Source organism: Tubulanus polymorphus, chromosome 2 (genome assembly GCF_964204645.1).
Source record: "Tubulanus polymorphus chromosome 2, tnTubPoly1.2, whole genome shotgun sequence".
Lineage (NCBI taxonomy): Eukaryota > Metazoa > Nemertea > Palaeonemertea > Tubulaniformes > Tubulanidae > Tubulanus > Tubulanus polymorphus.
Window position 1 is genome coordinate 27,932,891 of NC_134026.1, and position 21,164 is coordinate 27,954,054.

At 34.5% G+C, this 21,164-nt stretch overlaps 3 protein-coding genes across 7 annotated transcripts; 1 reads left to right on the forward strand and 2 right to left on the reverse strand.

The window, feature by feature from the left end:
• Window positions 1-268: 268 nt before the first annotated feature.
• LOC141900813 (protein yippee-like 2) lies at window positions 269-10,346 on the reverse strand. Its single transcript, XM_074787864.1, has 6 exons — window positions 10,249-10,346; window positions 8,855-9,069; window positions 7,028-7,271; window positions 6,424-6,467; window positions 4,438-4,546; window positions 269-4,323 (listed from the first exon to the last, which is right to left on the reverse strand). The coding sequence occupies exons 3-6, from the start codon at window positions 7,130-7,132 to the stop codon at window positions 4,234-4,236; spliced, it is 348 nt and encodes a 115-aa protein (XP_074643965.1). The 5' UTR covers window positions 7,133-7,271; window positions 8,855-9,069; window positions 10,249-10,346; the 3' UTR covers window positions 269-4,233.
• LOC141900812 (uncharacterized) lies at window positions 10,262-18,635 on the forward strand. Of its 5 annotated transcripts, none has more exons than XM_074787861.1 (14): window positions 10,262-10,448; window positions 11,092-11,315; window positions 13,942-14,098; window positions 15,577-15,749; window positions 15,956-16,063; window positions 16,139-16,232; window positions 16,327-16,376; window positions 16,460-16,627; window positions 16,713-16,828; window positions 16,906-16,984; window positions 17,067-17,162; window positions 17,245-17,487; window positions 17,889-17,974; window positions 18,058-18,583. In XM_074787861.1, exons 2-14 carry the CDS (start codon window positions 11,154-11,156, stop codon window positions 18,173-18,175), a joined length of 1,650 nt encoding a protein of 549 aa, XP_074643962.1. In that variant the 5' UTR covers window positions 10,262-10,448; window positions 11,092-11,153; the 3' UTR covers window positions 18,176-18,583. The 5 variants fall into 5 exon arrangements, with proteins under 5 accessions (XP_074643962.1, XP_074643960.1, XP_074643964.1 ...); XM_074787859.1 differs by lacking the exon at window positions 10,262-10,448 and adding an exon at window positions 10,554-10,666; XM_074787863.1 differs by lacking the exons at window positions 10,262-10,448; window positions 11,092-11,315 and adding an exon at window positions 13,531-13,629.
• A 10-nt stretch (window positions 18,636-18,645) lies between these two features.
• On the reverse strand, window positions 18,646-21,152 carry LOC141899140 (hydroxyproline dehydrogenase-like). The gene is made up of 8 exons (XM_074785294.1): window positions 20,865-21,152; window positions 20,419-20,609; window positions 20,218-20,341; window positions 19,981-20,142; window positions 19,756-19,902; window positions 19,407-19,684; window positions 19,237-19,325; window positions 18,646-19,119 (listed from the first exon to the last, which is right to left on the reverse strand). The coding sequence occupies exons 1-8, from the start codon at window positions 21,123-21,125 to the stop codon at window positions 18,950-18,952; spliced, it is 1,422 nt and encodes a 473-aa protein (XP_074641395.1). The 5' UTR covers window positions 21,126-21,152; the 3' UTR covers window positions 18,646-18,949.
• Between the last annotated feature and the right edge of the window lie 12 nt (window positions 21,153-21,164).

Genomic DNA, 21,164 nt, shown 5'->3' on the forward strand with positions numbered 1-21,164 from the left:
AAGAGATATTTCTTTTGTTTTGAATTTTTTGATTTTGCGTAGATAACAATGATTATAAAACAGAAATAGAAAATGTTTATGCAAAAAATAAAAATAAATAGAAGAGGTCAATCAAAAAGATTTGGCACATGAAATGCAGGAGGATGCCTATAACAACTGCAGCATCATTATCGTGGATCACAGAATCAGCTTAACCCCCTTACCCTAAGAATTTGTAAGTTTCAAAAGTGACAGACCCGATATTTTGAAACAAATCTTTATGTTCAACAATCTTTTCTAAGTCATTTAAAATTTTACCCCATTTGAATCACGAAGAAAGAGCTGAACCTGTCAATATTGAAAATTACTTCGTGTCAATTAGATCTGTGGTATTTCACATTTTGCAAATAATTCCATGTCAAATGATTTGAGATCAAACACCAATATATACAATGAAGAATTAGTTTTTGAAGGCTTATTTAGTAGAATAATCTTGATCCACTTAACTCACCGCACTTCATGTTATTCTTAAACCATTCCCGGTAAAAGTCTACACAACAATGCAATTCAAGCCTGTACAATACCTAGACACAGTGCAACATCATTACTCAAATTATCTAAAAAATGTCACCATGGTGAAAATTTAAATGAAGATCTCAGAAATGAGTTGAAAATAAAAAAGCCATGAAATAATCGAAGTTGAAGTCAAGTCACTACTTAACTACTAACTTACACATACAATCAAACCTATTCAATAAATGACTAAATATCATTCCAGTTCACTCGAATTGATTGATTGGTTGATTCCAATGAATTTTTAATGGGAAATATTGCGTTCAGTTCAGTTGTATTGAATTATGAATACAAATGTATCATAGGTAAAATGCGACAAGGACAAATTCTAAATGCATATGAAAGGTTTTCAAACACTGGGGATAAATTATACTTAATATGATTCAACATGTTTAAAGTCAATATAAATTAACTTATTCAAAATTACTTTTGCATTAAAGATACGCTTAAATCTTAACATCAAAAGAAGGATAAAGTATCACCATGGCAACAAATGACATGATGTTAATAGTGTTAAGATAAATACAAAATCCACTATATAAATTTATGTACACATTTACATGCATACACTCATACACACATTTATAACATATGAATATAATTCAATAACTTCCATTTAGATAATCACTAATATAGTAATTCTGTCATCAGGTAATAAATGGACACTTATTTGGAATCTGAGAGTGAAGAGCAGGCTCAGGATTTTCTTGCAGTTTTGGGTTGATTTAAAAATTCTGTATTTCTAAAATATCAATCATGATAAAAATCTAACTGTTGCCCAAAGAATGGTTCAAGGTTGCCTCGCTTGGTTTAACCACTGAGTAAATTCTAACACCTGATCCCAAACGTTAACATCCTTACTTGACTTAATCCAAAATTACTCTAATTGATTAGCATATTTATCACATTTCATCTTTTCAGCAAATACTATAAGGTTATCATTTTACAAAGGTTTTCAATTTGGACAAGTTTCTTCTTGCCAATGAATAGAAAATATCACTTAGTAATAAAATGACCAGTTCAAAAATTGTGCGGTCATGATATCAACTGTGGTCAATAATCAAAAAGATGTTCCCGCTGTATTTTTGTAAAATTATGGATCAATAGAAGCAGATGGTTTTAACACATTAGATGACTGTATATTGATCCACTAAACCTGTGTGCGTCACTACAGCCCTAACATCAATTGATACCGGTGTTACGAAACCAAAACCAAAATTTTCTAAAATTGGAGAATACACCCAAATATCTATTTCTTCTTTCCTCCAGTAATCATTCTTGTATGTACTCCAGATAAATCATTCTTGGGTACTACAACTAGTAGGCTGACTGCTGCCACCTTCATTATGTAGAATATGGAGACTAATTAACATGCGATAATGACAAAATTACCTACTATTGCGTTGATACCTAAATTGATTTATGAACCAATTCATTGTGTAATCAGACCAAAAATCTTATTACAGTAGAAACCAATTACTACATAATTATAAACAGAGGATTTCTATCAGAAAAACTGTTTTGAAAATATTTGAAATGTGAATCAATTTGGAGTTGTTACTGACAAAGGAAATGATAACAAGTGCTATTTTGATTTCTGGAAGCAGTCCACCAAAGTTCCCCATAGTCTTTATCTAATATATATCCATAATCATTTGTTAATTCTTTTTCATAAAACTCCTGTGTACAAAATATTACTACTATCATAAGTATATTTATAATATATATTTATATCTATATATATTTTTATGTATACATATGTTTTTTATGTACACACAACAAACTTTCAGTAAATTCAAATAACAACCAATTACGTAAGATGTAGTCGCAACATAAGTAATAGTAAAACAACATAACAGTTTGTGTCATGGCAGAGACCAAAACTACGTACAATCCATCTAGATTTACACTATCTAACCCTCATATCAATAAATACTCATCTCACAAAATTAGTATGAAGTCTCAATTGTACACGTTGAATGAGGGATGGATTTATCTCCATATCTATCAATATTCAAATGACCAGAAATCAGGCGAAATCATGAGAAAAAACCCTTTTTCCATATATTCAACAATGTTGTATACACAATTGATCGCACAATTTGTACCTCTTTTTTACTGTTACTAGAATAGCAAAAATATCAAGTAATTTAACCAGAATATTTGATTAACAAAGAAATTAATGAAACGGAATGGAATTTTTTTTTCACAGATGATTAATAGCACCAAAACAATAAAATAGTTGGGTACAATAATGAGCACATTACATCAGAAACATTTCGATAAAATTTGATATGTTTTCCTCGATTGACAGAACATTCGACAATTTTCACAAGTACGATCAAACAGTCAAAGACAGTGTGGATTGGAAGCTAAAGATATCGTGAAAATAAGTAATGAGTTTTACGTCAATCTATTCATTATGATAAGCGAAGATGACAAAACCACGACAGTAACCATGTTCACACTTATATTGAGCTAACTTAACACCTTTTAATTGACTTCCCGTCATAATCTAACGCTATACTGTATGGTGATCATGCACTACTTTATATTACAATAAAAACATCACCTCAGACTTTCTCAGAAATACTTTTTGTACAGTTATTTTGTAGAAAAGCATTCTGATGATCTTGGATGTTTCACAGATAGCAGCACACTAGCTCCCAAACCAAAATAAGTCCTCAATCTTTATCAATTTCATCTCACTAACACAATACATACTTAATAACATGTATATAAATACATAATGTATAATTCACCTCAAAATCCATTATAATTATTGCACCAAATTGATTGAATGTATGATTAGCTTTCGTTGACTTAGCGAAAGATAATATGTGTGGATGGAAAAAGGCTGGTGCAGCATAGAGCAGTTTCATCATTACCCAGCATCACAATAGTTATAGAGATGTTCAAATTAAAGTCTAATATTTGTATTCATTTTTTTTTGTATATCTTTCAGAGCTTAGTGAACACAGTATGGTGTTACTTCATCACAGGCTGAGTCTGCAGTAAATCATTTCTATACGTGTTTGACCCATCGAAATCAATAAACCCATGAATACTTTGATAGACCTTCAATTAACTCAAAGATAAAATTTTCTAGTTTAATTTTTTTAGCAGTTGATGTTGGTAATCAATTTTCCAATGATAGAGTGTGCAGCCAGTTGAAATGATGGAATGCTCAGCAATAATAGGGAGCTAGAGTGGCGCGGACTACGATTAAACATCATCAGTATACTCATGGGGTAATCAGAACTCCTAAGTCTACAATATTAAAGTCTGTTTTTTCATAAGCCAGTAACTCCTTCATAATCATCCATTAAAATATTGCAGCATCGCTGTTTAGAATCCATTGAAAATGAGTGGTATCAAATCTCCGTGTGTTGAAACCTGAAATCACTTTGTAACAAGTGTTTTTCATGAATGGTAAATGTAATCATCATTATCAACATTGAATATAACTTGTATTGTAATGTGTGGAGAGTTGTAGTACAATAATCATCTCTCTTTCATCTCTCAGAGCTGCCATCATGAGACATAACAAGTTTATCACAATTACAACGCAATGTTTATCCGTGGCGATGATGTATAATCCATTCTAGGAGACCTGAATGGACAGTCTCTCTTGCATCAGCAAGATGCTTTGGACAGCATGTGACCTCAAAGTTCATTATATCAATCCCAGCCATTGTCTTTTATCATATGCGCCAGTTCAATAATGTATTTCCCCTCTTTATATTTCTGACTCGATTCAAATGCATGTTCCTGAAATTCAAAACCATAATTACTCATAAATCATTAGCACAATATTACAAGCTTTTAATCGTTCCGTTAGGAGATCAAGAAAAGTGTTCATTTTTTCTACACGCTCGAACTTACATATTTCCAACCTAAAGTAGTTTTACAGCACTCACAGAATATGTCAGCTACTGCATGAAGTCCAGTGAGCAAAACCCGCTCTTCTGCCGGCCCGCAGCCTACATTGACACTGAAATTAATTCAATCAAATCATTTTCATACATAATTCATAACACTCAATGCATACAGTTTATGAATGTTTGACAGGCTTTCACTGCCATAAAGTCACATTTGAACCAAGTTTTTATCAAGACCTATCTCTATGATATATGGATATGAAAAGTGACACATAACATTAAATTAGACCAACAGCGATGAGAGATCAACTGGGTAAATCATTTACCGCGGGTGACGCTTATCCCCGCTCGGTAGGATTTGACAAATATACAAATATAACATGACCAAAAACCATAATCCCACAAGCGGCAGGTTGGCCACATTTCCATGGAAATATATCGCCAGATAATATTGAAGCAAGAAATAGGTTTCTATAGCGATGTAACAGCTTGTAGTCATGGAATGCCTAACAAATTCACATTCAAACATACACTACATAATCGACAACAGTTGTAATTTATCAATTTCATATCTCACTAGTACTACAACAATATAGACAACTCTCTTTCAATCCCTCAATAACTATGTCCAATTAATTTTTTTATGTGAATGTTTTTTTATCGCACTCTATTTCATGTCAAAAACAAATTCAAACTTCAATTCTACCACAAGTTTTCTGCTCGAAATATTACTGCTTCTATTTCAACAGAAGAATCTTAGAACTCTTATGAATTCAGCTTTTCCGTTAATACAATCTTATTATCAATCAATCTCGCACAGCAGTAGAAAAAAGAAGACTGGTTCTTTGATTTAGTGTTCGTAAACAGATCTTCACAACCTTGGCTCAAAAAAAACTATCCGTGGTATCGCACAACTATTTCTGTCTTTTTTTTAAACTTCACCCTGTAATCATAGATGAAAGAAGCCATATGCCGAATCTCTATACTTCAAGCGAACATACTGAAAATTGAATCGTGGCATATATATATATATATATATATATATATATATATATATATATATATATATATATATATATATATATATATATATATATGCATACTGCACTTATGGTTTAGCAAATTAGATGTTCCTAAATCACACCTGCGTTTCCAAGCTAAATCGGCTATAGTCAATTTCAGACACAATGATCGTTGTTGTCACCCAAAGGGCACGCTTATAGCGGACTGTAATGTTATAGATCAATCATCCACCTTCCCTTCATTGGGAGGAAAACATCACAAAGCTGCTGTTTATTTCTTTTCGGAAGAAAGTGTAAGGTATACACACGAAGGTATATAAACATGTTGCTACAGTACTTCTGTATTTCTCTCCCAGTCAAAAACGATATCAAGAAGGTTTTCACATCAAGCAGCACGGGGCTTGGTGTTAAACTTAGTCTGATGTTAATAGTCGCTACCGATTAAGTGTTACTATGGTTACATAACATGTTTTAACGCCAAGGATACATGTGGCAGGCACAGCCTTGAATTAACCCAAAATTACAATCAGGAAAACGCGTCTTCCAAAATGGGCTTGACTGATCAATCATGGACAAAGCCAATAACAAAATAGATAGGAAAGTTAATGTGTCCCACGTAATCAAATCATTTGAATATCTGTATATGATTAACATCTGCACATTTTGTGGTAATATCCCTTTAGAGTGATTATCAACAGTTATTAAGTGTGTTGTCTATTAGTATGTACATATGTAATAGACCACAGGTAGATTGATAGTGAAAATGCCACATTCATTTTCAGATCGGGTAATAAATTTTCACCAAACAATCCTGAACTAAAGCGGATAATTTTTATCTTGCATATACTGGTAAACAATATCATATAAAACCATGTTTTTTATATGTGTCATGATCCTGTTTGGACAGATACTTAACAAGACAGATTGTTTATTTGTAAAGCTGAAATGTTAAAGTTTGTTGTACTTACACTGAGTTGAACAAGTAGGCTCTTCCCTGGCTACCTTGAAACGACTGTAATTCACAAAAATAGAAACATTTTGTAAATCTACCCCCATCAGTGAATATTTTCATTATATCTTGGATATGAATAGTTTTTTCAGAAACGCAGACACATGTTATAGAGAAGCAAAGGAGAGCATAAACTCAAGTGGCCCATTGAGACACAGTTGAAGTAGTCATAGATTCATTCTTGAATATCAAATTATCTTGCTATCAATATGAAATACATTATTTCCACAGAATAAAGTTCATCTACGGCAGTCTATCTGTGTACATGTAATATGATTGATTGATTTATTCTTTTCACTGCATGTTGGTGATAGATTGAATATTGAAAAGGATCACTTCTAAACCATATTGATTTACCGGAAGATCCAAAAGGATTACATCCACTGATTGAAATTATAAAGTGAAATTGTCAAACTGGAATTCTGAAAGGGTTCTTTATCTGGCTCTCCTGAGATCGAGTATATTAAGTAACCAGGATGCATTAATAGTCAAATACACTGATCTAAAGCATTAAGTGAACACACTAACACTACTCCATAAAAGGAAGATAAAATCTGTCTTACCTTAGATATAAGTTCATCGTGGTTGGCCAAGTGGGCACGGCAGTGCACGCAGCTATACGTGCGATGACATTGGTTGGGCAGATATGCCTGGAATGTCTTCACCATGATGGCGGATGTATTTGGACATTAAACCTGTTCCGATGGTCCCCTTCACTTTTTACACTGGACGAATCCAGTCTGTATGAAACATCATAAATTATGAACCGTTTTTTCTGTATCAATGTCGCGTGTCTTCAATCTGAAACTATAGAAACCTCACTGTTATGAAACAACCCGAGCAGCTAACCTTGCAATGCCATATTATTACTAACTATCAAATCCTAGCTATTTCCAAGAATCACCTCTTGACCTATTGATTTCAGCAGTAATGTCAATGTTTTCTGATTCTCAAAAACATAATACCTTACGTGTAATACATATATAACCAGCTGCTGCTCATGATTTTACACAGCACAATCAGAGATAACAATCATTTTGTCATCCTACTGTTCATAGAACTACTGATTCATCAGATGACAACTTTAAGACTCATTTTGTGACACAGTCTTTATCATCTCACCATAAGTTTGCTAAGATGACACTGATGTACTGCATATGCTAACACTACTGAAATCCCTGCAGACAGGACACAGTATTGATGATCGTTCAGAAATCGCCTTTGTGGTCATCAAGATGGATATCTCTATCTATAGAATTTCTCCAGAAATCTATTTATCACAGATGATGATGATGATTTGATAACATATCCAGGTATTATTGATGATAGAATTCATTGATTTCCAATAAAGGGTAGTCATATAACCATATATATATATATATATACACACAATGTATTATCAAATTGAAAAGTCGATGATGACGTTGTGTTCAATGATGCTGCAGTCTGTCTCATAGATCAATTGTCTGTATCATCTCATGCTTGTGGCTGCTAAAATGCCAACTCCTCTATATCAGTTCTACGAACCCTCTCTGTTCCATTTTCCATGAAGCAGAGCTGTAACCCTGATCCAGTATACTCTATCAAGTAAGGAATATCCAATATATTTCTTGCTTAACCTTTTTAATAAGCTTAAGTTTGAATGAAAATTTGATTCTAGACAATGAAATGAGGCACATACATACTCGGATGAAAGTCGTTTGGAGGATTTCCAGTCATCTAACAGTAATATAAATCAATGGAAACCTTAGACTTTGTTCAATTAAAAGGACGCATACAACTCTAATATCTCTCATTTTATTACCCTGGATAAGAACCAAACAGACTGTTAACTACAGTTGTTGTGAGCGAGCAATGCAATTATATGAATAGAACTCGAGCACAAAGACTTTAATAATATGTGAAATCGATAAAAGCCTAAAGATCACCGCGGAAGTGTAGAATGTCTCAGTCCAATCCAATTAATGATTACCCCGCCGACCCTGGGAAACCTTTTTTCTGTGCTACTTCTTTGCAGGTATGATTATCATAGCATAATTACATTTCAAATTCATTCCAAGTAAAGACATTTTCCATTTCCCTATATGGCTACGATAATTCAATACCAATTCTTCGAAACCACCCATCTTTCTAGAATAACACTTGCTATGTTACAATGCATCAACAAAGTAAAAGAAAAATCAAAGAACTGCAGTCACGTAAGACAAGCAAGCAGCATCATAGCCTAACTATATGGTTCAAATACTCTCTATCTTTCCAGCAAGGGCACTTGAAGCACGTAGTCAGTCAACATATTATTACTGTACTGGTAATTCAAACATCTTATGAATGTACGATACCGATTACATTTATTAGATCACATTTAAATACTGGTTATATAAGGCACGTACCTTGCGTAGACTACGTATTAAACTCTCTGCGTCCATGTGTTATTCTGGTGTGTTATGATCCTTTGTGTTTACGTATTCAGGTTTGTTGTTATTCCACGAGTAGAGTCAGCTGATAGCCTCATTCTCAGTTCTATTTGCTGTTTATGCTAATCAGATCCTCAATTCCACGGAAAGCAGCAATTTTCGATCGGTAACTTTAACACTTTTACCCGATACTGCAAACCAGAAATGCGCATAGTGGTATCAACCATTAAGCATCGGCGGCTGCCGAGAATTGAGTGGCTAAATGTGGATTAAGCACCCTTCAAAGACTCAAAAATTAAAATCCTGTAAAATTTATGATTTCGCAATCAATAACTACACAGTCAGTACTAATGCTGTAGTCATAACAGTACAAAGGGTTACTGTTTATTTCCTCATGACCTATATTCCTTGAAAGATAAATATTCCACTTTTTCATGTAATACGAACAAAGCATGGGCGCTAAAAATAACCACAAAGAATTGGGTAAATTAAGAAATCCTGCCATTAGATTCAGGACAGGAAACGCTTTGATCCTTTATCATAGGAACCCCTCATACTAGAGAGGTGGATTTGACCTACTGTCATCGAACAGGAATACGATTTCTCAGTTTACGCAATAGTTTTGTCCCTTAGATTTTGATAAGTCTGCTATATTGAATGTAGAATATCGAATGTAAACATTGTAATATAATTCTACAGAACTACTTTATGTGTCTTAATTTTGAAAGGATAGAAAATTTACTTAGTTTACCCCCTACCCATGAGCATGATAGATCAATAGGCTAAATCATTGAAATCAAACAGTGGATGGATGTATAGTCGATTGGAAGAGATCCAAAAGTTTGAAATGATTGGCTTTTTGCCAATTTGCTTTGACCAAAAGCAATCATTTTTGCTTAGACAAACAACTAAGTGTTTAGGATTCATATGACAACAACTGAAGTTTAGGTGTCCCTGCTGACCCATGGTCATAGGCACTTCACAGGCACTTCAATGTTAGTCAGTTGTGAGTCTGAGCCAGTTTCACCATCGAATTGGTATAAGCCCATCTGATAACTAGTAGCTTACCACCAACGATTAGGTAACTAACTATTCAATGTAGGCTTTTTGACACCATTATTGATGGCAAGAGAATACATGTCCAGATATTTTTTACTGTTGTCGTGTAGGCCTGGCTCACCGGCACCACACCATTGGCACTGGCAACAGAGGATTGCGAGGACTTTATGATAAAATTGTAATCGTGGAAATAAAACGCCAAAAAGTCAAAAAGAAAGAATTGTAATCTGTGATGAAAAAGTAGTACATTCTAAAAAGTAGAGGGAAGGCGATACTTTTTTAATTCCCTGCTGTTTACTTAGTCTGCATACCAGAAGATGTATCGGTTCTCCAACAACGGGTTGTTTGGATACGACGGCTACATACACTATCGGACTACCTGCATACACTAGGCATCATATCGTATCGATGACTTTTTAAATGTCAAACTCGCACTCGCTCTGCGCCCTTGAGAAATATTGAATTGAATTGGTTTGGGACAGAAGGCAGCACTGTACGCTACAGCTGATTGGTAAGTCCGCGTCCGGAAATTAGTCTCAATTGACTTGACGTAACCGACTGAGCTGTATAGGTCAATGGGGTTTACGATCAAGAATTTACCTTGCTTCCTGGTTCTGTGTTGCTAATATATACAAATAACACAAAATTACTATTCAAATACAAACTACACGACCACTCACAAGATCATGCACCTTTAAAAGGATACTGAATGATTTAAACTACGACTGAGTAGGTTTATACAATCCCTCTACAGGATCTAGCTATTAGGCTCCGTTTAGTAGAAACCAAGATTTTTCAATAAATGCAGAGTAGTTAAAAAAGATTTGCCTCTGAGTCTGAAGTGACTATAGTGAATACAGACTCTATAGTCCATGTGAATCGATAGTGGCTAGCTTACACTGCCAAGGTGCTAGGCCCAGGCCCAATCAATTTAAATATGAATGAAAATAGATCCCCATTCTAATGACAGCATGAAAAGGCTTAAAGTCTTATTAAAACTAATCCTCTCAAGTAGGCCTATATGTCCGTTTCGTTGTTATAAAGTATTGTCACATAACGCCTGTAATATTCAAGAAAATGTCCACACTGATCCAGTATTAACTTGTGTTATACTAATGGTACATATTGTTCATTCATTGGTTTGTCATTTTCAGATCAAGGTGCCAAGCAAGGGGTGATTGAACAGAATTTGGATTCTGGCATCAGTTTGAAAAAAATGAAACTCCAGAAACGATCTTCAAGTTGTTCAGATCAAAAGGCTAGCGAAAATGATAGCAACAATAACAAACAAAAGAATCAACCTGAGTCTGATCTGCAGAATACAGAACCTCATTTGGATGTTATTCAAGATTCTCCAGAATTAGATGATAATGATACGGTAAGACATTAATTACAAGCTTTGAAAATTCCATATACACAGGAAAACTGCATTGAAACTGTAAAGGCCTATATTGAATTCAACCAAGTTGTAGGTTTTTGCTTAGTTTTTGAGGAGTCAATAAACGTCCAATTCAGTCAAGAAATAGAAAATGTTTATTGGCTCACTGCGAATTAAATAAACATACATTGTATACAAATGTAGTTGATTGTACACTGATGTTGAAAGTTTATACATTTGTATAAAAAAAAACTTTCATTTATACTTGTGTAGCTTCATGCGAATTACTTGAAAACAAATTTTGATTGAATATTTGTGCAGTTGTAACATTGTTAGGCATGTTTGAATATAATTTGTGAAAGCATTCACAAGATATTTTCAGTTGTCTGTCATATTTATTGTTCGAATAACACTTTATTTATAAGTCATTGCATTGTGATTTTTCACACAAATCACAAGATTACATCAAATATATTTGTTATATTAGGGAGTATTTACATTTGCATGTGTTGAATACATATTCCTATATATTTATATATCAATGTGTACATATAGTGACCATCTGAGATTTGCTTCTAACACCTTTATTTGAATTAGTAATGTTTACTTCTTTTCTTAATATGACAATAACAATTTAATCAGGAGATTTACATCGGATCATGACAATTCAGTTATTGCATTTGCATTGGATTTTCTCCAAGAAATAAACTCTGACCTCTTTTCCGAGTAACAGATAAATATAGAAATTAACTGAATAGTTACAGCTTTGTAATATTGACAATATAGCGTATGAAATGTTAGTCGTTTGTTGCGACTGCGGAATGTAAACATTGATAGTGGGTGGAAGTGTGGTCAGTAAGAACACACCCGATACAGTTACGAGCATCATGGTCGTTTTTCTGATTCGACTCGCTTTTCCATCACCGGTGCCAAAATGTCTCTGTTTGTACAGTTTGGATATTATGAAAATGTTAAGCGTTAGTACAATAACTACTGGCACAATGTAAACATAAGTTACAATGATATTAAATGCGAGTACCTGGTGCTCCATTGCCATATAGCACCCGAGTTCATCTGTGTGATGAATATGAATTACCAAGACAAAAACAGATGTGGTCGCACATGTGAACACTATACATATAATGACAACTCTGGCAAATATTGCTGTGCAGACAATTCGACTTGTAAATGGAAAAATGACCAACATCAAACGTTCCGAAGTGATCGCGACAACAAACCATGAGCTACTCAGCTCACAAGTTGCGAATACTAACTCATATATCATACACATCATACGATTTGAAAAAATAACTGCATCTTCGACGTAGTAGTCTAAAAACGGTAGACAACTAAGAAAGATTATACAGCCAAAATCCGTACAAGATAACGCCGATATATAATTAGCGTATGATATGTTACAGAATCGTTGGGATGTCATTATGAGGAAACTGGCCACATTTCCGAATGCCCCGAAACAGAAAACAACTAGCATCGAAGCGAGAGAAATGATACGTAAGATGAGTGGCTGTTTCGAAGCACCATGCAGTATCACATACGCTGCATATGGTCGACCAACAACCACTAAGCTTGTATCATTAACAATTTTGTTATCCATCAGAATCGCCTGCACAGAGACACAAATTCAAAAGACATTTCCTTTAAAAGATATCTGTCATATATTGATTCAGTCTTCTGGTTAAGCCAATGAGATTACGCGTTTTTATCTCTGATTTAAAAATTCAGCGAATTTATGCTTACTTAATTGGTCGGTGCTGACTAATCAAATTTACTAATTGGAATAAAAAATCTCATATAACTTCTTGATTAATAATCAATGAAGACTGTATGTTATTCTGAATATTCAATTTGACTTGTATTTCCATTCTTAGACTTACATATTTCAGTAAATCAGAATCATTATTTTCCCATTCATAATTCGCTGGTCTGTTTGAAATATCTGTCAGTTCGCTGTGAATTGTAAATCATGGTTTAATATAATAAAAACTATGAATAACTTTTCTCAGATCGAACTATTAATAGAGGCAAGAATCAAAATCAGATATCCATAAAGTATGGACTGTTAAACTAAGTTAACTTGATGACCTGAATATTTTCCCACAAAGACAGTAGGCTTTTGGGAATTTTATTATTATGCTGACTTATACAAATAAAAAGATTTGCTCGTGTTTGTCTCCCGCACATGAGAACCGCAGACTTTAATGTGAAAAGAAGTCATGTCATAAAGTCCGAGTTCCCAACAACACAGTCAGTTTTAGATTTCAGCACTATGCAAATGTTTATCAGGAATCAATTAGTATGTATTGTGAAATTTAAGTGGTAGTAGTTTGCTCGCTAGTTGTGAATCCGTCAGATTATAATCATGGGTGGAAAGAGGGAAACTACTGCTAGACGCAAGAAACTGAGCAAACACAGCAGACGTGTTAAAATATCTAATGCTGGAGCTGTATTTGATATAAATGTTAATAAGAAGGTATATCTCGGATGGAAGCTCACTGGGCTGCTTGATCTCTTGATGAAAGATGTAGTTAATGGAACATATTATTCGTGGTCCATGAATTTCGTTTAATCCGTCATAAGGCATTTTTTTCTCGATATATATTTAAAGGTTCAAGAGATTGATAGAGGAAAAGATGAACCCGATGATAGCTCGACAGAAGTTGAAGATGATCACCAAAAACAAGATAACCTTGATTTTGATCTCGGTATTGGAATGGATATTTCAGGAGATGACAAAAATTGGGATACAGATCTTGAAGTTGAAGGCAAGTATTAGATCAAAGTTCAAGGTCAGATCCAAGGGGGCCGAAGAACCCCCCTTATTTCTGGCAAAGATAACATTTTCACAACCTGGCTTACACATATAGTTGCAAATTACTGCTAGTAAGGCATCAACGGCCATGTGTCTACAACTAGGCCTGTGATATTTTAGGCTCCCTGGTTTTATTTAAGGATTTTATAATTTGAAATGAAATCTTCCAATTACTGGAACCTGAATTTCCAAAAATTCGGATTTCAAATTCATTCTAGAAATTCTGGATTTAATTCAGTCCATGAACAATGCCAAAGACGTATAATGCCTTTCAGTTTCTACATTAAAAATCATGTCAGTTTTGTATTTGTTACGCGTCATAAGAACAGGTCACCCTTAAGGGCTTTGCGTGAAATACAAAGCCACCTTAGCAACACAGTAAATGCACGTCAAACAGTTCACATGTATGATACATAATTTATTGAGGAATAATACTTAATGATAAAGCTATTAATTCGTAGTATAGGAAACTCTGAAGGGTTCTATTAAAGGACATAGGTTCACTACAATGATTGATTGCTTGCTGTACTAATTGGTCCATAAAATATTTGCGTTCAACATTTCGTCTCTTATCAATATGTTGATCTGGGAGTCCATTGAATATTTGGTTCAGCAACTTTTAATTTGCTAAACTGGAGTTGGATATTAGTCTGAGGAACCATTTTTATTGCGTGTGGAAAGCTGTAAAGACGGAATAATGGCAGAGCTGCAAAATGATGATGAATTGACGTCTAAGTCAGATGCATGCATCTCGGGAGATGTGCAGGAAAAAACTATACAAAATGAAATGAATATTTTACAAATCTCAAGCTCCCGAAGGTCTAGTCTTGAAACAACGAGCTTGAAATCACATAACTCGGATTCATCAGATGGAAGTTCAGATAATCAGCTTACTGGACCTAACAATTTGGAATTTATTCCTAGTGGAAGGCCGAGCTTCGTGCCTGTCCGAGGTGGACTTAGAAGAAAGAAAACAAATGGTATCATTCTCAAGCGGCTTACAAGTCCAAAAAAGGGGATACGTTACAGAACAAGAAATGATAACATGTCGGTTATGGATGACAAAGTGACAACAGCTTCAGCTGGATTTACTGAGGATTATGATGAACAAAAAGCCGATAATTACTCTGACTCCACTGATGAAGATGGTGACGATGAAGATGATGATGATCAATTAGATATTGAAACAACAACTCGTGATGTTATTCGTTCTGCTAAAAGAAGAAATAGTCAAAGATTAGATGAGCTATACGGTCCTGTCTTTTCAACAATGTGTTCCTTCAGTGGGGCTGAAGACAAAGATGATTATGATACTTCAGGTATCATTTAAACTCTTCAAAACACTGAGAAAATTGTCCTCAATGTTTAAACACACTATATGCATACCGCATGATATTTGTTTAAGGTTTTGTCCTTGGTTTTTTCTTATAGAAAAGAAAGAAACGTATGATCATACTGGACGATCAGCATATGTTGATGCCTGTAAGAAGGTAGGAGTTATTCCTGCATCGTATTTCCTACGACACATGCACGATGTCACTCTAGAAATGAAACACCATGGACTCGGGGCAGCTGGAATCAAGCCAATTTGTGTATCACTTGTGGTAAGCTCATAGAACTTTATTTGAACTTCGACTTCATTTATAGAGCTCTAAATTTAATTGTGGACTATAAGATATCTTCACATTATTACAAATGATAACTTTTAAAAAAATTGTGGAGTTTGTTATTCTCTGGTTTTAAAGAAATTATTTCGTTTCAGTTATTTGACTTGTTTGAAATTTTTTTAATTTCATGGAATTAATTTCAGAGTAATACAAATGTACAGACAATGAATTTGTCGGACAATTGGTTAGGTCCAGATGGTGGAAGTTGTATAGCGGATATGTTAAAAGAAAACTGTTTTATTTCCCATCTAGTGAGTATTTACTTCTTATCTTGGTAAAAATGATAAAATCTTCATAAATGGACAATGCTAATTTTTGTTTCACAGGATTTATCAGACAATCGTCTTGGAAATGCATTTGCTACTTCACTAGTGGAAGTTTTACATCTGAACACAACTATAACAAAACTTGTTCTAGCTGGTATGCTTTTAATGTTTCATGTGTATTGTAACATTTGAACCATAAATGGTTTATGTCTATTCATTGGATTCATGGTCTAGGCACTTGATTTCAGGTAATAATTTTGATGATAAAGCCGCTCTTTCTTTTGCCGATTCAATTCTGGTAAGTTGACCAATTGCAGGAAAAACAATTTTCCCAAATTTTTGCTGGATGCACAACATTTGAAGCATTTCATTTGATTATAGAATACCAATAAGATTGAGCATTTGGATTTGAGTCATAACAACTTTGGTGAAGCAGCTGGGATTGTGTTTGGCCCTGCAATTGCTGAAAACGCATCAATTAGTCACCTTGATCTGAGCTGGAATCACATCAGAAGAAAGGGTGCTGTAGCTGTAGCGCAAGGAGTGAAGGTAATTATTTGATAGAAGTATCTTTGTATCTCAAATTGCTTTCTAAACATCATTGTATTTACTGTTATAAATATTCACTTTGCAGAACAATATATTTCTGAAGTTAGTCAATCTTTCGTGGAATGGATTTGGTTTAGATGGTGCTAGTGCTATTGGAGATGCCCTTAAAGGAAATAGTATTTTGGAAGCGCTTGATATCTCGTGAGTTTAACCACATTCTTTTCCAATTAAGCCCGCTCTGCATTACTCTCTTAATTTGGCTCAATTTTTCTTTCTAGAAATAACCGAATAAATCCTGAAGGTGCTGTAAATATTGGCAAAGGTTTATCTATCAATGAGGCTCTTAAAGTTCTTAAGGTACCAAGATGTTTACATAATTAATGCTGGTTTATTTCTATATGTACTGTACTTCTAAATTAAAACCTTTCATAAATTTCAGATGGGTAAGAACCCCATGCAGACTGCTGGCTGTTATGCTATATGCGCAGCAATCATGAAAAATGCCAATTGTGTTTTGAAAGATCTTGACTTTTCCGTAAGTAACAAACGCATGTGTTTTGATTTGTCTCTGATCACAAAGAAACAATGCATCTTACTTATGGAATGTTGTTCTACAGGATATCCTTGTGAATCAGGACTTTCACGACATATACAAACAAGTGAAAGAGAATCTACCCGAATTAACGTGTAAACTAGGAAGTGATGGCATGCCAGAGAAACCAAAATTCAGAGTCCACCCCATGATCAAACTGAAGAATTATATAGAGAAGCAAGATCTACGATTAGTAGACGTTTTTAACAAATGGGATAAAGATAAAAGCATGAGTGTGACTGTAGAGGAGTTTATAGCAGGGGTGGAGGTTTGTGTATAAATTGTTGTTTTGGTGTGCATTTTTACTTTTACATCTGACACTTCACTTCCATCTTGATGAGCTGTCATTTTTTTTCGATTGTGTGTTTTTACTCTTTACATGTTGTTATTAGAATTTTTATTTTAAATGTTTTTCACTATGAATCACTATAGTAAGTCATATGTATATAAAGCAATATATCATTTTCTACATTGTTTGAAGTGTCAGATTATTGTATTTCTGCTCATCATGGCACAAACATCTACCTCTTCAATAAACTATGTTCTTCCTTTACACTCTTACTTTATTCATTCTTTATGTAAAAACAACAAATCCTACATATTTCTCTATTTTGAAAACGACTATGCTATTGCGATGACTAATAATTAATCAATGAATGGAATTTTCAGGAAACTGGAATAAAGCTGACAAAGGAAGAGATTGAACAGCTTGTGAAAGAGTTGGATAAGGATGGAGATGGAGAAATTAACTACAGGTAATCATACCTCACCCTGATGAATTTCTTTATATATATAGAATTTGACAAATGACCAAAATACTGCTATATCATTATTTCAGTGAATTGGTGATTGGTCACACGGACTCGTTGGAAAAAGAGAACAAACTAAATCAACCAATCAGAGCATACAAACCATCATCAGCGCCATCAACACGCAGCTCAATTACCCCAGAATAGTTAATCATTTATTCAATAATTTAGATTCGGATGAACTTTAGATCAAATTGAAAATTGTTGGGTAGAATTGGCCTGTATTTTCTACATACATTGTACTACATGTATGTCTCACTGATCTATTACATAGTATTTATAACGTTGATACATCACGGGTATGTTAGAAAGCACCGCTTCTTTAGAGACTGTGATGAAAAATACATTTTGTATAGCCACTTCCGTCCATTTTGTTAAAGCTGTTTTGTTTTTGTAAATTTACTTTACGTAAATATTCCTTATATTTATAAATGTATAGATTTATTATCAAACATTTCATGTGTATGTCTCATTCCTGAATAATCTCGACCAGTGCAAGAAAAACTTTTTGAAAACGATTTTTTCATATTAAATGTCATGTAGATATATTTGGTCAAACGTTTATATTCATAATAAATGCAATACACGTATATATAATGTATATGAATATTGACAAAAATAAAGGGAAATGTATATAAGATTATATATTTTGATATATCTTGCACCTTTTTGAATAAAATGAGGATTCTGCGTATTTCACGAAATTCATTTTTACCTTACCCAAGCACAAAATTATTGAACCGTATACCCCGGCGGTGAGTGTTGGACGAAACCAAAAGTGTCCATAGGGTTTCGGTGAACGGCGAACGAACCCAAATAATGTGGACGCTCCTGTAAGACTAGAGACGCCCACTTAACTCGGCTTACTGGAATTCGCTGTTCACTTTCACACCACAATCACAACAAATGCATTTTTTTGTTTTAATACGTTCTCGTTATTCGTGTTTTCAACACGCTCCATAGGACTTGTTTTTCCTTGCGGATGCCTTTGAAGACGCTCTGGTTTTCTTGGGCTCGTCTGATCAAGTAAGGTATTGTATCGTCAATATTACCATATGGGATTGATTTAAACACATTATAACCAGCTTTTCCTAGAAATCATAGATAATTGTATACTGTGTATAATCATGAAAACCAACGTCGGCGTTTTAAAAGCAACCGGTAACAGACTCGCCTCTTGTACGCGTGCGTAAACCGACGAAACTCACCTAGTGGATAGGAAATTTGGTCACACATTCCAAGCAACTGCCCGAAAAATACTTGGTCATTGTCTGGAGGAATATCCAGTTCTTTCATTCTAAGTTGATTAGATATGCACTATGTAAATACAACTAAAAGTTTTGCAAAATTCCCGAATATTTATATATGTGATCATCACCTTCTTAACGTTGTCCTGATGGAATTTTCATTGTGCGTCGCAATAATGAATTTCAGAGGTCTATTGACTTGTTCACATCTGTTTAGTAACATCGAGACGACGTAATCATATTTGGCATTTGTATCCGCGTGAGAATCATTCACAGGATCGGGATACCCCTTTTCGCGAGCCAGACGACGCTCTTTCGTCATATAAGCACCGCGCACAATTTTAGCACCAAAACAGCAACCACGAGACTCGATGAGTTGCATGTCATTCATAATCTCAGTATCAGCAGCCTGTTAAATACTTCAATGTATAAAGCAAATACATCGTTGACCAGTGCTTTGTATATTTCGAATTTACGTACTTTCAAATAGCATTGATATGTATGCCATATTTTCGGTGATTTTGCATTATAATTGAGCATCATGGCAAGCGTCACCAGTCTGATAGCTGGATTCATGTATGTATATTCCGCGTCAACCATAATAGTAACATTCATTTCTTTAGCGTGCTAAAATCAATTGATAATCATATCGCAAACAATGCAATAATTGATAAGTATATTCCTCATTAAAAAAAACAAACATACCTGACAAACATCGTTAAGCCGCTTCATGCCGCGAAAGAACTTATCATTTTCAGCTTCACTCATCGGCGCTAAATTCTGCGGTTTTCCTCTGGCCATCATTTCGGCTACCATGTCGAGGGGAACATTATCGTTATTTCTCCCAATGATTTCCGTTATTTTCGTCTGCAAATGGCCATAAATGCTAGCAACATATGTTTTTATCTGTATAGTCATATATGGTTTAAGAGAAATTCTTACAACTAATTCTCCCGGCATCAAAGCAGTTATTTTCAATTGCATCATCGGATACTTCCCGCCAAATTGAGCAGCTAGTTTTACTGATTCCAACATAGCCTGTAGGTTATCTTCGTATCGACCTTCGCTAGAAAAAAAAGAATCTGGGATCATATGAATCTGATTTTGCAGGAACTTGAGAATTTTCTTCGTTCCGCAGCTTACCTAGATTTTTCTCCATGGTCCTCTTCAATGGGCATAGCTAACAGAAGTCCGATACCGGCTTGTGAAAGGTCTCGTTCACACTTGCGAAGATTTTCAACATTTTCACCCCCAACAAATTGATTGTAAATTGTCTTTTTTATGAGAAAGTTCGAGAATCGTCTACCAAGTATGGAACGACTAAGACCAAGCAACTGAAACGAGGGGATTTCAATTGATCATTTTCATTTATTCATTTAGTCCACATTAAAAATTATTTCCAATGTTTAACGGCTTAAACAAATAATTAAATCTTTTAGTAGTACATGTTTGAAAATGCTAGTCCTATATAGAACTCATTGTCATCAACTTTACGTTTGCAACTGAAAATAAACATCTGTTACACATATATGGGTTACTGCGTAATCGTAGTTTGTACCGTAATAGGGTCTAAATCGTGAGAAAAATACCTTTTCCGCGTTGTTTACCAGAATCTGAAAACCACACAATCTCAATACGACTAGCGCTCTTATTATGTCCCCTGTTCCTTTAGCTTGAAATGCAAGTTTATATTCGAGAAAATCCAAATCTTTGGCCGTTGAAGGTTGTAGGGCCTCCGGTTCAACTCGAGGTGGTTGGTCGATTCGGTTTTTGTGATATTGTGAAGCGACCCTCAGAAAATATCCTCCGCATCCATTATTAAATTTCTGTCTAAAAAGGATAGAAAACATTCTCGTGAAAATTATTGTTTTCCACCTGCGAATCCGGGC

Bases quoted from the DNA above. Each gene is read 5' to 3' on its own strand.
- LOC141900813 (XM_074787864.1), bottom strand. From the start codon at position 7,132: ATGGTGAAGACATTCCAGGCATATCTGCCCAACCAATGTCATCGCACG. The intron at 6,468-7,027 runs GTAAGACAGATT...TGTGAATTACAG, and splicing joins ACGATGAACTTATATCTAAG to TCGTTTCAAGGTAGCCAGGG. The intron at 4,324-4,437 runs GTAAGTTCGAGC...TTTGAATTTCAG, and splicing joins CTACTTTAGGTTGGAAATAT to GAACATGCATTTGAATCGAG.
- LOC141900812 (XM_074787858.1), top strand. From the start codon at position 14,843: ATGGCAGAGCTGCAAAATGATGATGAATTGACGTCTAAGTCAGATGCA. The intron at 16,064-16,138 runs GTGAGTATTTAC...TTTGTTTCACAG, and splicing joins ACTGTTTTATTTCCCATCTA to GATTTATCAGACAATCGTCT. The intron at 16,233-16,326 runs GTATGCTTTTAA...ACTTGATTTCAG, and splicing joins AACAAAACTTGTTCTAGCTG to GTAATAATTTTGATGATAAA.
- LOC141899140 (XM_074785294.1), bottom strand. From the start codon at position 21,125: ATGTTTTCTATCCTTTTTAGACAGAAATTTAATAATGGATGCGGAGGA. The intron at 20,610-20,864 runs GTATTTTTCTCA...CCCTCGTTTCAG, and splicing joins TGGTAAACAACGCGGAAAAG to TTGCTTGGTCTTAGTCGTTC. The intron at 19,120-19,236 runs GTGAGTTTCGTC...TATGATTTCTAG, and splicing joins CCAAATTTCCTATCCACTAG to GAAAAGCTGGTTATAATGTG.